The 17,894-nt window shown below is 36.7% G+C and overlaps 2 protein-coding genes across 20 annotated transcripts; one reads left to right on the top strand and one right to left on the bottom strand.

Annotated features, from left to right (window-relative positions):
• Positions 1–45: 45 nt before the first annotated feature.
• On the bottom strand, positions 46–4,109 carry LOC103446227 (pentatricopeptide repeat-containing protein At4g18975, chloroplastic-like). 19 transcript variants are annotated; one of them, XM_070805835.1, is made up of 11 exons: positions 3,970–3,993; positions 3,289–3,343; positions 3,023–3,124; positions 2,860–2,933; positions 2,267–2,391; positions 2,095–2,166; positions 1,864–1,964; positions 1,591–1,687; positions 1,326–1,469; positions 560–772; positions 46–456 (listed from the first exon to the last, which is right to left on the bottom strand). In XM_070805835.1, exons 5-11 carry the CDS (start codon positions 2,324–2,326, stop codon positions 244–246), a joined length of 900 nt encoding a protein of 299 aa, XP_070661936.1. In that variant the 5' UTR covers positions 2,327–2,391; positions 2,860–2,933; positions 3,023–3,124; positions 3,289–3,343; positions 3,970–3,993; the 3' UTR covers positions 46–243. The 19 variants fall into 19 exon arrangements, with proteins under 19 accessions (XP_070661936.1, XP_070661945.1, XP_070661934.1 ...); XM_070805844.1 differs by having other exon boundaries at positions 2,267–2,309; XM_070805833.1 differs by having other exon boundaries at positions 2,860–2,930.
• A 9,929-nt stretch (positions 4,110–14,038) lies between these two features.
• Positions 14,039–14,868, top strand: LOC103429663 (protein S40-3-like). The gene has a single exon (XM_008367797.4). It carries the CDS (start codon positions 14,157–14,159, stop codon positions 14,586–14,588), a length of 432 nt encoding a protein of 143 aa, XP_008366019.3. The 5' UTR covers positions 14,039–14,156; the 3' UTR covers positions 14,589–14,868.
• The last annotated feature ends 3,026 nt before the right edge of the window (positions 14,869–17,894 follow it).

The raw sequence follows: 17,894 nt of genomic DNA, 5'->3' as shown, positions 1-17,894 counted from the left end.
ATCATGCATTTAAAGAAGATAATCCACTTCAATAGAGAATCCAGATTCAAAATATTTAAGATCTTGACTTGTATAAATCTAAGGGATGCATACAGAATCCTCATATCTTACAGCGGAATATTACTGAAGCTTGTAGCAATGAATCTTACCCTTCTGTACATATCTTCATCCAAGGGTGAAAAGAAGAGAAGAAAAACAGATATCACGGTCACATTGTGCATCCTAAATGCCAGCCAGTCCATCTCAGTTGCTTAAGTTATTATCTTCATCCCATGCATTAGTTCTTCTTACTTTAACCCTTTCACCCTTAAAGTGAATGTACTTCCATTTACAGTGGTATCTTCTCAAAAAGAGTTTTTTGTTCTCCTCTTGCCCTAATTCCTGGAAAGCACGTGCCACTCTCCTGACAGTATCTTCATCTGGTCTTACACCTAACTCCTCCATGTCTGCAAATACCTGAATTTCTCAGGAAGAAATTCAAATCTTAGCACTAAGACGTTATATCATGCAAAGAGGGTGGAAACGTCAAAGTGTTAGTGGCTCGGTATTGTCGAATTACCTCTATTATCTTGCTTTGCAAGTCGTGATGATGATACAAAGAGATCATCCTAGAAAACAACCGCCTTGAGATGGAGCGTGTATGCGTGTGCAGAATCATGTTCCACAGTGATTCAGCCTCATCGACCCTCTGATCCATATCAAATGCCAGCAGAAGGGTGTCATACGTTCCCATTGTTGCTCCTTGGCCTTTGCTCAACATCCACTTTGCTACCTGACAAGCACTAATAAGAATTAGCCAGCCATCTTTAATACATCCAACAACTTTCACTGTCACAAAGCCTTTTATAGAGCACAGGGCATTTTTTATATTTAAAAAAATGAGATGATCCAACAACTAACAGAGCTGATTTTGTATGGTTAACAAAAGAAGTCCTTATAAGGCTTAGACAGGCGAAATTAATCACAAAGCCATCTAGAAGAATATCTCTATGTCAAGGCACGCTCAGTAGTTTCATGTCAAGCGGATTTTTGCAGATTTGTGCTTTTAAGCATTTAGTTCTCAGAGTGATCCAAGCAAAGTTGTACTCCACATGCAACTATCCTATAAAGGGAATCATGTAGGTCTCATACTAAAAGCTAATTTGTATGCCATATGCAATGGCATTAGAAAAATGTTTCAAAAGTGAAATCTCGACTTGTTTATCCACGCTAGCTTTACTTATCTAAAAAGCAATTAAATAACGGCGGTCACTAGGATCAGGTTGCGCCTAAAGTATGCTGTATAAATTCTAAATAATCTGAAGTAGAGTCCGCGAGTGTCATACTTGAATTACACGAACCCATTGACTCCTCTTCCTTAAGATTATCAAGGCCTTCGCTGCTGCAATCAATGGAAACTCTGTCTCCCAAGCTGTCCATTTATCTAATGCTCCAAAAATGGTCTCTTTCTCATTAGGAAGACTGGAGACCTGTCATTTCAACGTTAATGAGGAAAACAGAGTAGGAAGAGGGTCCATATCATATGTCAGAAGGTTATAAAGCTGAAAGACCAAAAGCAAGAGTGTCAAGAATGAAAAAAATAAGACTAACAATTCTGACGAGATTGATTGCCTTTTGCCCAGACCCGGCAGAGTCCTTTTTCTGCCATAAGTGGTGCTCTTTCTTTCCTGCCTTCTTGATTATTTTCCTGCATTTCATGCAAAGGTACATCTTCTTCAAACATTATGACAACCTAAAGAACGTACAATTATTGTTCATAAATAACTATAGCACTTGAACGATGAAGCAGCGTTTTGAAGCAATTGAACTGAACATTGAAAATCACAGATTATGTTTAACTATAAAGCAAGATAGAGAACCTACTTCTCAGTTGTTTTGGAACTAGTTAAAGCTTGTCTACTTTGCTTGTAGGAGAACTTGACATTGGATGTATGTATAGCCACCGTCTGATGTACATAATTTTTCTACGAGAAAAGACCGAGAAAGAGATGAAGACCGTGATATAAAAACTTAGAGTTTTAGAAATCAAATGGTAAAGCAAATGTTTGACAATTCTTTTCTTGCTTGCCTTAACAATGAGAACAACCCAATTACCTTCCACAAGAGAGAAGTTTTGCAATTAGGGAAGCCGAACCCCAACAACAAAGCTGCTTCAGTAGTTGTGATCTAATGAGTCATCCAATCAATCAGATTAAACACGCAAGTAGAATAAGGTGGACACTGAATGAAATTGGACAAACCATGAATAAGGTAACTCATTGTTCACCTGATCAATTCCTGATAAGGGGAACTGACATCGAATACAATATCTGGAATTCACAATCATTAGTCTTCTTCAATTGCCAATCCTTTGAGCAAGCAATTTACATGAACCAGGAACGTGCAACGATTCTAATTGAAGAAAGGGAAATTTTATTTAAACTCATGCAACCTCTTTTTACACCCAACTTAAAATTTTGAATGTTAATTGTCTATTTTACCCTATTGCATAATTACTATTAAGTACAAAATGAAATTAATAATAAAACTCAAATTTATCAATAAACCCAAACACTACAATTAAACCCTACAATCATTCTTTGTTTATCCTACGTTCATTCTGACTAAAACCCTAATAACTCTCATAGAGAAAAATAAGTTTTTCTATTGATGGATGGTGATTTTGAAATTTTGAATCCTCCAACCAAGGTATGACTCAATTTATGAATTTTTTGTTTGTTCGATTTCAATTTTTTAGAGTTTAGAAGATGAGTATTTTGGTTATAATTCTACTTAGATAAAGGAAAGCTAAAGTAAGAATCTCTTGAACAAATATGGCAAACTACAACGAAGATTTCTTGAACGAAATGATGAACTTACACCATAGCAGAACCTATCGAGGAGGTATAAGCATGTGCCTTTCCTATCAGAGTATGAGGATTGTTGGTCACCTGCTATATGGGACGTGCCTTGGGTTTCATATATAGCAAACACAAAATTTATACAAGCTCGAAAATCTACTTAACAATAGTGAAAGTGGTACTTGGTTTTGAGAGAAACTACATCCTCATCTCCCACAAGATTTGAGACGTTGGCCATCACTTCTTTGGGGAACAATGAAGGATCCACATCCTGTTCAGCTCAACTGCCAAGCCAAAAAAATGAGAAGATCAGAACTTCCGAAATCAACAGATGAATTATGTGTCCACTCCTTGGAGTTTCTTAAACCAAATTTCCCTGGATTTCTTGTTCTTTTTTTAATCATAAAACGTCATAGGGTAGATAAGCAAGCCAACATAAGTTCCATACCCAGAAACACCATCAGCAATAGCAAGAACTCCCCCAACGGTCTGCAAAGGCCATCCTATTGAATTGGGTGTAAAAATAAATTCACATATTGAATTGGGTTTATGAGGGTATGTTAGGTATTAAATTTGGGTTTAAAGAGATATTAATAATTTAGTTAAAAATCAAATGGGTGCAAAGAGTAAGTTGGGTGTATAAATAAGTTAAATGGGTTTAAATAAAATTTCCCTTGAAGAAACCTTTGTCACAATACATTTTCCCACTGTACAATCTCTGGCACAAGAAGCAAAGCATGTTAAAATAACTCAATATCTACTTACCCATTTCCTAATTCTGCATAAAAATACAAGCTTTTTCAAAATTTCAGGACTCAGTATTAAATAAAAATTCAATAAAACAGGTAGTTATTCAAAAGAACAGATTTTTAACCATGTGAACATGAAAAGCTCAGTTGGGTAATGAAAATTAAAACTTTAAAATCATACAATCAATTGGATCACCACATAATTTACCAGTACTTGTAATGACTACTTCTTAATGATTGTATTCGAAGTGGGTTTTCCGAATGAAGCTTAGAGAGCAAAAATGAATTCAGGAAACTTGAAGATAAAGATGGATACTTTGGTGCCTAAACATAAACATAAACATGGGTTCAATTGATAGAAAAGAGAAGAGCGCACATACCTTGCAAATTTGAAAAATCTCTGAACGGGTTTTAATCCTTAGGAGCTATCAGCTATGGATGCCATATGTTGCAGAAGCAAAAGGATAGAGAGAAAATGAGGGTGGAACTTCCAATTCCTAGTGGATTGGATTTGTCATTTTTTAGTATGGGCCTGTCTTTGCATTTGAGCCTATTAGTCTGCCTAAGAGAGATTTTTAGTGCCTTTTCCTACTAAAATAGTCTTTTTAAGGGAAATTTTTCAATGTACCTGCAACACAGCCCGGTCAAGTGTCATGCGGTTGGCCATGTAAGGTAATTTATCAAGAAGTTGTCACATTGACATGAGTGGAGTCGGGAATGCCTTAACAAAGATTTTTAAGGGCACTCTTAACGAAAAAATCTAGATCAATGTAATACTATGAAATAAGTTATTAAACCCAAAAGTAATAATATATCTTTTGATTTGATCAATAGGATTATAGGAGAGGGAGGAGAAAAATTTATAATTTCTTCTAGGGCAAAAGACTGTTTACTACTCTCATGTTTTGTGGTTTTCAACATTTAGTACATCAAGTTTTTTTCGTCTCAGAGTCGTACCTAAAGTGTAAATTTTGGGACAGTCTCATACATCCGTTAGTCAAACTGTTAAATCTCCCGTTAACTATGACGTGGCGCCCATGTGGACAATGATTGGGCGCCACGTGTCATTCACATGGAAAAATATATATATATATATATATATATATATATATATTTATTTATTTATTTAGAAAAAAAAAAAAAAAAAAAAAAAAGACCTTCACCTTCCCCAAATCCCACCTGTGCCCACCCTCCCATCACCCACCTCTTCATCTTCAACAAATCCCACCCTCCCATCACCATCTTCGACTCCACGCTCAGGAAGAAGAAGAAGAAGAAGGAAGAACAAAAAAAACAAAAAGAAAACCCAAAAGAAGAAGAAGAAGAAGAAGAAGAAGGAAAAAAAAACAAAAAAAAAACCCGGAAGAAGAAGAAGGAAGAAGAAAAAAAGGAACCTAGTTCGTCCCCCCGAGGAAGAAGAAGAAGAAGAAGAAGGAGGAGGAGGAGGAGGAGGAGGAGGAAGAAGAAAAAAAAAAGGAACCCAGTTCGTTGCCCCAAAGAAGAAGAAGAAGAAGAAGAATGAAAAAAAAAAAAAAAAAAAAACCGAACCCAGTTCATCCACCCCCAAAAACCCAAGAAGAAGAAGAAGAAGAAGGAGGAGGAGGAAGAAGAGAAAAAAAAAAAAAAAAAAAAAACCAAACCTAGTTCGTCCACCCCCCCAAAACCCAACCCCCTGCAACCTAGAAGAAGAAGAAGAAGAAGGAAGGAAAAAAAAAAAAAAGGAGAACCCAGTTCGTCCTCCCGAGGAAGAAGAAGAAGGAAGGAAAAGTTTTTTCAAAAAATTTTCGCTCAGTCATTGTCCACATGGGCGCCACGTCACAGTTAACAGAAAACTTAACAGTTTGACTAACGGATGTATGAGACTGTCCCAAAATTTACACTTTAGGTATGACTCTGGGACGAAAAAAACTTGATGTACTAAATGTTGAAAACCACAAAACTTCAGGGTAGTAAACAGAGTTTAACCCTTTCTTCTAACTTAGGAGAAACACAAGTACCACCCGCAAGCAAGAACTAATTAGTAAAGCAAAAAAATTTTGTTTTATCATATTGTTATCAAAAATAACAAAAGAAATACATAGTAAAAGTATTAAAAGATTAAAAACGAAAATATATTTATCGTATTGTAATTTTGTAAATAATCGATCGTGTAAACAAGTAATTCCCTCCAAGTTTCACAGCTGCCCCTGCCTGCCTGACTGGCTGAGCTTTATCAATAACAAGAAGCTAGGTTTTCATAACCAACTTGAACTGAATATCTCTTTCTCCTTCCTCCATTGTTCCACCACCACCCTCCAAACTTGTGATCATTGTAACCACCGCGAAATCTCGACGGCGTTGATGTCTTATATCTTGAATTGTTGTTGTTCCAAGTAGTGTTGGTGTTCCATCCTCCTCCTATAGCTGCAGCTTTAATCTGACCAACACAAGCAGATTCCCAAGGATTTTTCTTATCATCCACAACATTCTTTCCATAATTTTCAAGAACATTATTTTCTTTATTTCTCAAGATCTCCTCTTCAAACTCATCATCACTTCCAGAGCACGGCAATGTCGTCGGATTTAAATAGATAGGATAAAGGCCGAGAATAACAAACTCACGATCATTGCCTAGGGTTTCGGCTTCACGATCATCAGAAGGTTTAGTTTTCTTGCTCTTTTCCAAGTCTAAAATCAGTTGAGGATCAATATTGTTGCATGATGAGCGCCAATCTATGTCATCAATGTACATGTCGGGATCCGGCAAAGATATGTCGGACCTGGGAATCAGGCCGTTCATCTCCGCCCAAAACCGGTTTTTCGCATTGTTGAAGGCCTCTTCTCCGGCCGAGTCATTCCACTCAACGATGTTATTATAGAGAGACATGTACTTCTTTGTTTCGACGAGTTTTCGCCATGGGACTGATCCAACCGTCGTGCAAAACTTCCTTTCCCAATAAGGCACACATCTAAGTGACTCGTAACGGCGCTGACTACGATCTTTAGTCCAAGATTGGTGCCTCTGCGGCCGAGAATAGGAACTGCATGCACCTTGTTGTCTTTTCCTAACCCTTCTAAGAAAGCACTTTAATTTACAAACAAAATATTCAATTCAAAACAGTCTCCAGACGGTCGAAAAACATTGGTTGGGCCTATTAGTGAATTTGGGCTTGGACATGAATGTTACCACATACATGGAGCTTATACGTTTTTACCCAAAGCAGATTTTTACATAAAATTTGTGTAATTTGTTTGGCAATATTTCCCTATTTTTTTTCTTACACTAGTGATATCTTGGAGGTCCAGTGGTATTTTCCTCACTTGTAAATGAGAATTTTTAATTTCGGTTCTCGCAGATGGCAAGTTCAATATCCAATTATCAATCTATTATGATTGATCATTGTGTAGCTTGATCCAAATCACTCACCCCTTGAGTTAATATATTATTGTATTTCTTTTATAAAAATGGTAATATCCTAGGAGGCAGAAATCAAACTAATAACCTCTACCAAGAACAAAAGTACTCCTAACCAACTGATCTATAAACCTTTGTTTATGTGGGGCTTTTAAGGCCTAATTCTTAATTTTTAGAGAAAAAGGTCTTGAAAATTCCTGGTTTTGTAGGACTAGTGGGATTAATTGCTTAATCAAATACAACTAGCTCTCATATGATAATTGAGGCTAGCTTAATTTGTAAGCTAGTGACAAGTGACAACTAGCTACTATTTATAAATTCCAGTCACATTATTTTATATAGGAATACGAATGTGCATCCTGTAGGGTTTACTGTTTCAAGAATTTATCTTTGAACCTTTTTTTGCAACAAAAATGAAATGTTATTTCTATTTTGCTTCGGAATATCTTTTACCTTTTCGTGATGAAACTATGAATTATATGAGAGATTTTTTAAATAATAAAGATTAAAACCACACATAAATTAAAAACAAAAAAGATTAATACGGAAAATAAATTGTATCCATTGAGTAATATTTGTTGACACTAATTAATTAAAAAACTGGTTTGTCCCAACTTGAGTAGATCTTAATAGTTCTTGACATTATTCCAAGTTCACTATCTGCGAGAGCCTTATGATCAGTAGCAAGAAGCCAGGTTTTGGTTACCAACATGAACTGAATATCTGTTCCTTCTCCCTCCATTGTTCCTCCACGACCCTCCAACTTTGTGATCATTATAACCACCATGAAATCTTGACTTCTTATATCTTGAGTTGTAATTATAGTTATTATTCTCCCACTGTTCCCAGCTGGTTGTGTTGTTCCATCCTCGTCCCACGGCTGCAGCTTCACTCTGACGAACGCAAGCAGGTTCCCATGGATTTTCAGGAATATTATTATTTTCTTTATTTTTCAAATCCTCTTCTTCAAACTCCTCACCCCATCCGCTGTACGGCAATGTCGTCTGATTTATATTGACAGGATGAAGGCCGATAATAACAAACTCACGATCATGACCTAGGGTTTCAGCATCACCACGATCATTGTCCGGTTTAGGTTCCTTGCTCTTTTCTAAGTCCAAAATCAGTTGAGGATCAATATTTTCGGTTGACGACTGCCAATCTATATCATCAATATACACGTCGGGATCCGGCAAAGATAGGTCAGAACTGGGAATTAGGCCGTTCATCTGTGCCCAAAACCGGCTTTTCGCCTTGTTGAATGCCTCTTCGCCAGCCGAGTCCTTCCACTCAACGATGTTCTTGTACAGAGACATGTACTTTTTCGTTTCCACGAGTTTTCCCCACGGAACCGAGCCGACGGACGTGCAGAATTTCTTTTCCCAGTAAGGCACACTTGTAAATGACTCGTCATGACGCCGACTGCGATCGTTAGTCCAGGGATGGTGACGCTGCTGTTGAGAATAAAGACTGTATGTACCTTGACCTTGTTGTCTTCTCCGGCTCATCATTAAAAACCCTAAGAAACTCTTTGACCAAAAGAAAACCCTAGAAATTAGGAAAAACGAAAAACCCTTAACAGATACCACCAAAGATTCTGTGGTTGTAGAGCAAACAAGACACTATAGTGTAACTAGACGTTGAAGAATTAAAAAGGGAACGCGAGAATGTTGTACAATACTTTTACCAAGCAAAGCAACTCCGAGGTTTAACAAAATATGATCACACACCACATATGCCACGTTTTAATATATAGCCTTGGGAAAAAGCTTTTCTAATTCTTGTAGGATTACTGGGACAACTGATAAACCTACAGGAAACAGCAAAAGTTTCCAAATTTTGGTAGGAAAAACCGGCTTTTCCTAATCCTTGTAGGATAATATTTTAGTGAATATGTTGAGATAATTACCACAAATACAATATTTCAAACGGTCACTCCAACAAAAAGCAACTTTCATTGGGTCTGTTAGTGGATAGGATTCGTACTTATTGGGCTTGGGCAGATGGATGTTTATTAGCAAATTCATTGAGGCTATATGTACCCCAAGCAATTTTTTTTAACCCCGTAACAAAACAAGAACTATATTTCGTGCTTTTTCATGGACTATTAAAATATAATTCCTTCGTGAAAGGGTCTTCATAGTTGCAGATTTTGTGGGACAAATGGCGTGCTCTGTAATTCATAACGAAAAATTAAGAAAACTAGTGTCAGGTGATCAATTGAGCGTAGCTTTTGTAAACTAATGACAACTAGCTCAAGATTTTATTTTACATTGAATAGTGTTATTCACACACTTATTTTTGCCTCTTGCACATTTTTATTAATTTTCTATCTTTAATCTTCTTCAATTCATGTGACGCCTGAAAATTGAGAGGGGTGTCTGAGAATTAAAAATAGGTGTGTAGATAACACTATCTTTTATATATATATATATATATATATATATATATATATATATATTGGCATCATATGATGTGAAAGCATATTATTACTTATGACGAACATAATGCACTAATTGTTATTAATTTGATAATCTGTACATCACATGCACTCTATACCATAAGGTTTCGTAGGATATCGGCCAGACCAAAACATAATGTATGTCCATTGTTATACCTTGTCATATATATCTTTGTATATCCATCTATATATTACCATAACTCTAAGAGAAGAATAATTACAAATGCCACTTATCATTTTTCATTTTTCCACAACATTTTTATATAAGTCTACGAGCACGTAAGTACATATAGGGTTTCTGGTGAGTTCAAATCCAAGAATTTTCGTTCTTTTCTGCAAAATGGACAAGAAACCGTGATAAATTTTTTTATACAATAAATATTGAAAAATGAAAGGATCGAACCAAATGCATCGAGATAAATGCTAGCAACAGACTCTTGCGAATTGATTCAGACAAAAAGCGTATTGAATAATTATAATAACATAATTAATTAATTCATAACTGGTCGCCGATTCTTAATTATGTGATGACACTGACCAAATTAAATCAATAGTATAGATGAGATCGAAGTCATATTCATCCAATAACAGACATATAAAACTATCTATCTACCAATACCAAAACTCCAGAGACTCTCCAATTCTAGAACTTGTGCTTATAAGTCGTTTTCACTAAAAAGAGTTATGTACGTCTAATCAACTAGGGCAAACCAGCTCTCCCATGGACCACACTTGCACACTTATGAATTATATTGCTTGTTTGCTTGATTATTCTAGTAATACTCTACTTTCATCATATTGCATTTTTTAGGTATTGAATCAACTAGTTCAATAATGTAATGATGTTTTCTCGTCATAAAGCTGAAAGATGTTACGAGTTTGGATTTAGTCATAGCTGGAAAATATTACGTACAAATCGAATTATGAAACTAAACAATGTGATTCTAAATTTTGTTTATATGAGGAGAAGGAAAATTGGACAGAACTCGAGTATATAATTCTTGCTTACTTGAGCTACATATAATGTAATTTTACTTGCAAAAAGAAATATAATGCGTTTTAGTTCTTTCTTCTAACTCATAATACACGCATCTACAAGAAGTTTTCAACTTCATAAGTAAATTCTTATTTCTTTCTCTATTATTCATAAGCAAAGAAGAAGGAAAAACTTCATTCTTTTTAATCTAAATAATGATTTGTTTTGCAAACGATTGCTTTAGTTGGTTAGATAATTAAATATCAATAATAAAAAATCAATAGAAACCGAATTCACACTAAAATATATAAACATTATTATTTTTCGTCACTGTATTAAAACATCTTCTACTTAAAAATGATAACGTATTCTTTCATCAAGCGAAAAACCCTAAAAGTCCACGTTCTCTAGTCATTGATTGGTTTTGTTTGCTTCCCAAACATCAACACCAAGACTTGGCACTTTAGAAGTCCTAAGATTGCTTCACTTAATTATTACACGAAAACAATGGAGTCAACGTGGCATCCAAGCACACCAATCAATCAGATTCCCGCGCTGGGGTACCCCTGTGTGTGTCCCGCTGATGTCACTCGCGACGTGTCTCTCTTCCATTGGTATTGTCGTATCCCCGAATCATTCTCTTGCGGTAACTGGATAAATTAGGTGGACCTCCCCCCAAGCCCTTGGGAATCTGGGCCCCGCTCTGACGCGAAGCATGAGGCGTAGGACGCGCCGAGCTGGCTGATCCGTAGCTTTACACCGACGCCTTTACCGCCCAATCATTGCTGAATGTTACAGCTAGCACAAGTCACCGCAAGCTGATTTGCAAGCAACTCGGCTCGGCTTGCCTACTAGCTCTCTCAAATTTTCTGTATTTTTTTTTTATTTTTTTCTCACAAATAATTTTTCTGTAGAATATTTATTTGAACCGGAACGTTCATTTAATCTCCATGTAAATTATGTTTCACCTACATTTCTTGTTTCCATGGCGACATTATGATGAACCATAGTAAAAGGCACATCATCACAACAGAGCTTGTCACTATTAGACATCGGATTCATCTTGCACCAAAATGGTCGTCAAAATTCATGTGAATCGAAGTTAAAATCTGAAACAAGCAAAAATATAAAGAAATTTTCATTTGAATATGATTTTTTGTTACTTGTTATAAAACGCAACATACTTTCTACTACTACAGATAGAACACTATTTCATTGGTTGTTGCAAATTCAGCAGCTCCTCCTTTTACCCAATTACAAATGGACACATATTTAATCGGTGTTTACAAGTTCAACTATTTGGATATGTGTTTATCTATAGTTGGGTAGAAGTAAGAGCTGCTACTGAATTTGCGGTAGCCAAGTAGTATCTCTTTTTTTGTGTTAATTAATAATCAAATATGGGATTAGTATCTTTTTTTTTTTTTTTTTTTTTTTTTTTTTTACAAACGATAACGTTAGTGAGTTAAACTGTTAAATGTTAGGAGGGAGGGGGATTGAACCCCATTAAAATACATAAGCATTATTGATTTCGGTCACTCTGGTAAAACGTTATATGCATGAATGAGTATTGTGAAGATTGTAATAATATGATTAAATTAATAAGGATGACAACATTACACAAAAATTTTCACCGCGTCGCTAAGCATTGACATCATGTTAAAGATAAAGACGAGATTAAGCCAAATAATCGTTCAGCGTTTATTGTTTTGTTCAACAGAAAATATAAAATTAAGCAAATCTTAATGGGTTTTTTAAAAAATTCAACATAACCCCATTCCTTTTATATAAATTGATACCAATTGTCAATTCACCATGCGTGCACTGTTGCCCAAGCCCTTGCATTGCATCCGTATTTGAAACAAATAAGTACAAATTGAAATACCACAAAAACAATAACTCAACTTTTGACCAAAAGGGTAAAGTACAAAACGGAACCCAATCAAATACCCCCTACAGCTGAGCCAGCGCAACCAAAAATACACCAAGTCAATATGCAGTTAATAGGCTAAAGAAAAAGAGAAGAGCCGTGAGGTGATAGAAAGAGGAACAGAATCCTCTTCGGATCCGAACCATTCATATTCTGCGGATCAAATCATCTCAACCGTTCACATAAAATTGTGCGGTTGAAATCACTCTTACTCTTTAATTTTCTCACTCCTTCTCATTCTCTTCAACATGCCTTCTTTCTGGCAAAGCAGAAACGCAGAGAAAGAAAGAAAAATAAGAAAATGGGAGGGGTTGAAGATCGTCGGGGAAATATATGCAGTGGGAACTGGTGATGAAAGGGGATTCAGAGAGGATCTATTCCGGACAAGGATTGTCTGCCCTCCCTTGCCCTCCTGTTTTGTGTAGTCACGGTTAAGCCACTTCAACATTTTATATTATTTTTTATTATAGAGATAATAAGACAAAAATGAATAATAATATAAAATGTTGACATGGTTTAACCGTAACCACACAAATAGGAAGGGCACGGGAGGGCAGACAATCATTGTCCATCTATTCCATAGAAAGAGACAGGAAGTTTTAAAGTCTACAAAAATATTTAAAATAAGACTAAATTATTGTTTAAACACATTATCGCCACTTAGTACTACAATTTAGTGGTATTTTTCTTCACTTGTAAGTAAGACGTCTGAGATTTAAATCTCATAAATAACGAGTTCAATACCAATTTATTCCTCTACGCCTTATTGTAGTATAAAAAAGGCCACACTGTAACTTGGGGTTCTAAAGAGCAATATATCTTCACATATATTACAATCGTACTAAATGTGAGATCATGATACTAAACTATTGTTCTTAAATTATAAAAATATGAGCTTAGAGCTTGTTTGGGTGTCTGGATGTCTAGGAGAGGAATGTACTAAGTAACTCATAACATGCAAGGTAAATTGAAGGGGGATGTGATTAATTCAATTTGGGAGGATGATGAGTAGAATAGAGACACGAAGGAAACTTATCCTTCTAATCCTACTATTTTGTGGTGGATTTTAATGGATACAATTTATTTAATGAGTAATTCATCTTTTGCTTTTAAGTTAGATTCAATTTTTTTTCATTTTTATCTTCACCATACTATATCCATTCCTATGCAATTTGACAACAAATGAGGCCGAGAACTAGATAACTTCAACCGCGACAAGTGAAACTATATGATTCTCTTAAAAAAGGTGAAACTGTAGATTAAGTTGATTGGCTGAGACATCTGCTCTCGAGCACCCAAGTTTAAATTTTCTTTCTTGTAAATTAAAGTAGCTTATTAAAGCATTATCCCATAAAAAAAATTAAAAAAAAACTTTAATTTTAATAAAAAAAAATGACAAATAAATGTGTAGTGAATATTATTAAGAAAAGAAAAATAAAAATATAATTTTTCGTTAAAAATATAATTTTTCGTTAAAAATAAACAATACCTAAAATGTTTTGTTAAAACTCTATTTAAAAAATGACCTAAAATCGTCATTGGACTTTTTGTTTAAATAAAAAAGTTAATGGAGAGAGAGATAATTTTGAATAAAGAAAAAGCTGGCGGGGGCCGCACTCAATGGCTTGAGACAGTGACGCCATCTGACACCACAAATAACAAAGTGTACTCGCCACGATTTGGATTCCCACACTTCATTTCTTTCTCTCCATATAAACCCTACGAAATCCCAACTTCTCATGAACCCAATTTCCGTTAATATTTCATTGCAAATCAAATTCCTCTCAGCTCTGTGTGAATCTAGCTATGGCTGACTACGAGTTTCAAGAATCGGAGGTCATCTTCTCCATGGATAATCTCGACTTCGAAACCTGCTTGGATTTCCGGCGTCACCATCAAAACGACAAGTCGAATCTCTCGAAGAAGAAGAAAATGGGAAATGTTAACAACAACAACAACAGCAGCAACAATAATATTATCAAGTCGGTGCCGGTCAAAATCCCCGACAGCATGTTCGACCGGTTCAGCGGCTCCGAGGACGACAGCGACGGAGATTACTACAAGGAGGAGGAGTGGGACGAGGGAGAAATGGTGCCGCCGCATCTGATCGTGCGGCGGCGTATTGCAGGGAAGATGGCGTTCTCGGTGTGCACAGGAAACGGGCGGCCGCTTAAGGGAAGGGCTTTGAGTCAAGTCCGGAATACGATTCTCAGAATGACTGGTTTCTTGGAAGCTTAGAATTCATTGTTTATTATTTTTATTTACTTTCATTTAGATTAGAAAAATACAAAAGGATAAAAAAGAAAGGGGAGAGCAAATGGAAATTGTTTTTGCCCTGTCAATTACTGTTAATTTATTTATTTTTTCAATCAAGGCCGGCCTTGAGGGTTGCCCAAGTAGGTGTCTGCCTAGGGCCTTCACTTCGGAAGGGTCTCAAAAAAATTTATATCTTGTAATTAACATATAAATGTAAAAAAATGTATAAAATATCATAATTTATTTGTTAGTGCGGTGGAAATGTTGGCTTCATTTTTCTTTGAGATGTTGAGTTCTAAACACGAAGCTGCATTTCAGCCACTAGATTTTTCTTATTTTTCAAATTTACTGTCAATCCATCTATCCAACTCTCAATCCACCTGTCCAAATGCATATAAAGTTATAAAACTCAAGTCTCTTTGCAATCTTTTTTCTTTCAACTTCTCATTCTCTCTATTTCTATCGAATATTTAAACCAACTTCTCATTCTCTCCATTTCTATTGAATGTTTAAACCAACTATCATATAGTTTTAAAGATTGTACTTTAAGGTAATCAAAACTTTGAATTATATATTTTTCTTTTCAATAACTTTTTATTCAATGGATTATTTTACTATTAGTGTGATGTTGATTTTAGAAGGAAAAAAAAACACAAGAGTAACAATTGGCTTTGAATTAAATATACTCGTCAATCAAGTTTTATTGTTATTTACTCTCTTGATCATCAAGTTTTATTGTTCTTCACTCTCAATCTTAATCTCTTGATTGCAAACATTTAGTACATTTGTGTCTAAAAACGTGAATCGTGTAATGTTTAAATAATGTTTGTATATTTATCTTCTTTTAATATTATTTTTTAATGATATTTGATGTGAAAATAGAATTTTTTATGTATTTAGTGAATTCTTTTTTATACAAATCAATATACAAAGAACGGGAGATCAGAGAATTTTAGGGCCCCACTTCGAAGGCTCGCCTAGGGCCCCAAATTCTCAGGACCGACCCTGCTTTCAATTTATTTTTTAATTTTCATTAGTCTCTTCGTCCTGAGATAATGAATCCAGTGATATAAAACCATTTCATCTTGTGGAGCTATATTTCGATTTGAATATTTATTCGGTAACTTAAGATGTCTGCTCTTGTATACTACCAGAAGTTATTATTTGCCCGACGAAACCATATTCGTCTGGTCAAGTGGTTTTACCTAGGGGTGGGCAAACGGGTCCTGGACCCGTGGGTCGAGGCGGGTCCTCGCGGTTCGGGACAGGTTCGGGGCGGGTCTAAATATTTTGAAGAAGAAACGGGGCGGGGCGGGGCGGGGTGGAGGAATTGACGGGGCGGGGCGGATCCAAATATCAAGAGTAACGGGCCCCCGGCCTGAACCGTTTATAGCGTGGGATTATTCACACCTCCACACTTCTCCACCATTCGATTGGATATTTTTCCTTACCGAGTCTCATCTTAAACGGAAACCTTCCTCTCCTCCTCGACAGCAGCCATCGCCAATTCTCCGTCTCTGTCTCTCTCTCTCTGGTGACTTGCGAGGTACGACCACCATCACCAACCACATCACCGCCGAGTCCAGTTCGAGTCTCATCCCCAGTCCAGTCCGAATCTCCTCCCTCATCTCTCGATCTCTCTCGATCTGTTCCATCTCAATCTCATCCCGATCTCCTCCATCTCGATCTCCTCTCTGTTGATCTCATCCTTCCCGATCTCCTCCATCTCAATCTCATCTCTATCGATCTCTTCCATCTCTCTCTCTCTCTCTCTCTCTTTCCCAGTCTCTCTCTCCCCCCATCTCACCCGCCTTAAACCCAGCTGAACCCCTTTCTTCCTCTCGTCTTCCCCAATTTTCACAAAGCACTACTGGATTCTCGCAATTTCACAAACCACTACCATTGCCGCTGACTTCTTTAATCTAAATCAAGCATGTTGCTGCAAATGACGATTCCGATGATGTCTGGCTTCGATGTTGGTCTCAAATGACTCATCAACACCCGAGGTACCTTCTAGGCCCATTGCATGTGAACATCTTATTCAAATTTGTGAAAAATCCGTTTAAATTTCTGAGCTTTTGAGGGTTCTTCGTTTAACCTATGGGTTTTTTTGACGTTTCTATATGAGATTTAGTATTTATTTTCTAGAGTTTTTAGAATACTTCGATTAAATTTGTGAGTTTGGTGGTATTTATGAAATGATTGTTAGGTTTTATGCAGCAGATGTGAGGGTGGAGAGCTTCGAGGTGCTCGACAAGTGCAAGAGGAAGGTTGTGGTGATGGCAAATCTGACGGTGATGGTGGAGCGGGTATGGATCTGGGTCGAGCTAGGCTTGGCCGAGACGATGAGTGAGTTGAAGAAAAGGGTACCCGTGGACCCGGCCCGAATCGGTCCGTTTCAACCGGGCCGGGTAATGTGCGATTCCTATACTAGAAAATCCAATCCCCGCCCCGTCCTGGCCCGTTTCGTTTAAGCTCCGGTTCCTACAAACTTAGGTTCGGACGCCCCGCCCCGGCCTGTGCCCAGCCCTAGTTTTACCCGACAAAAATTTCAGTAGGTCGGGTAAAAATGGTCAACGTTCAGGGTTTTATCAGAGACTTTATGCGACGGAGCCATTTGGTTAGGTCAATTGGTTTAGACTGTGTAACCGCTTCGTTAAACTCTAATTTGAATTCAACTATACATAAATTATGGGAGGTGATGATTTTCACACTTTTTAGCTTTTCACATACTTCGCTTTATTTTTAGCTATCAAATTGAATAAATCAAACGAACAACAGACATAATTAAACAAGAGTGTGTGAAAGCTAAAATAGATGTGTGTTTATCATTTCCATAGAGTATCCATCAATAAGAAATTCTGTTATTGTTTGTCCATGTATGGTTTATGTGCAGGGTGAGGAGTGCACCGCCGCATTCACACCCTGTCTGAGTTTTGTCTGGTCTTAGCAGACCCCAACATCACCAGCCTGGTTTCGGTGAGAAACTTAAGAAAGAGAGAGAGGGAGAGAGGAAGAGAGGGAGTGTGTTTTTGGAGGTCAAGAAAAATCTTTTTTATTTCGAAATGTGATTATATTTGAGTATTTCTCGGCATCTGTATGCGTCAAATTCTGGCAGCTGAAAGGTATGTTCATATTCTAAAGAGTGCTGGTCATGTGAGTGAGGCCACTTTTAAGAACCAATTTTAGTACCACGCTTTTCATTGAGGGCAGTGGCCCCTTTGGCTCAGCCACTTTCCACAAAACCTAAAATATATAACATAAAAGTAGAGCAACACGCCCACCATG

Source organism: Malus domestica, chromosome 10 (assembly GCF_042453785.1).
Source record: "Malus domestica chromosome 10, GDT2T_hap1".
Taxonomy (NCBI): Eukaryota; Viridiplantae; Streptophyta; class Magnoliopsida; order Rosales; family Rosaceae; genus Malus; species Malus domestica.
This window is presented reverse-complemented; position numbering and strand designations above follow the sequence as displayed.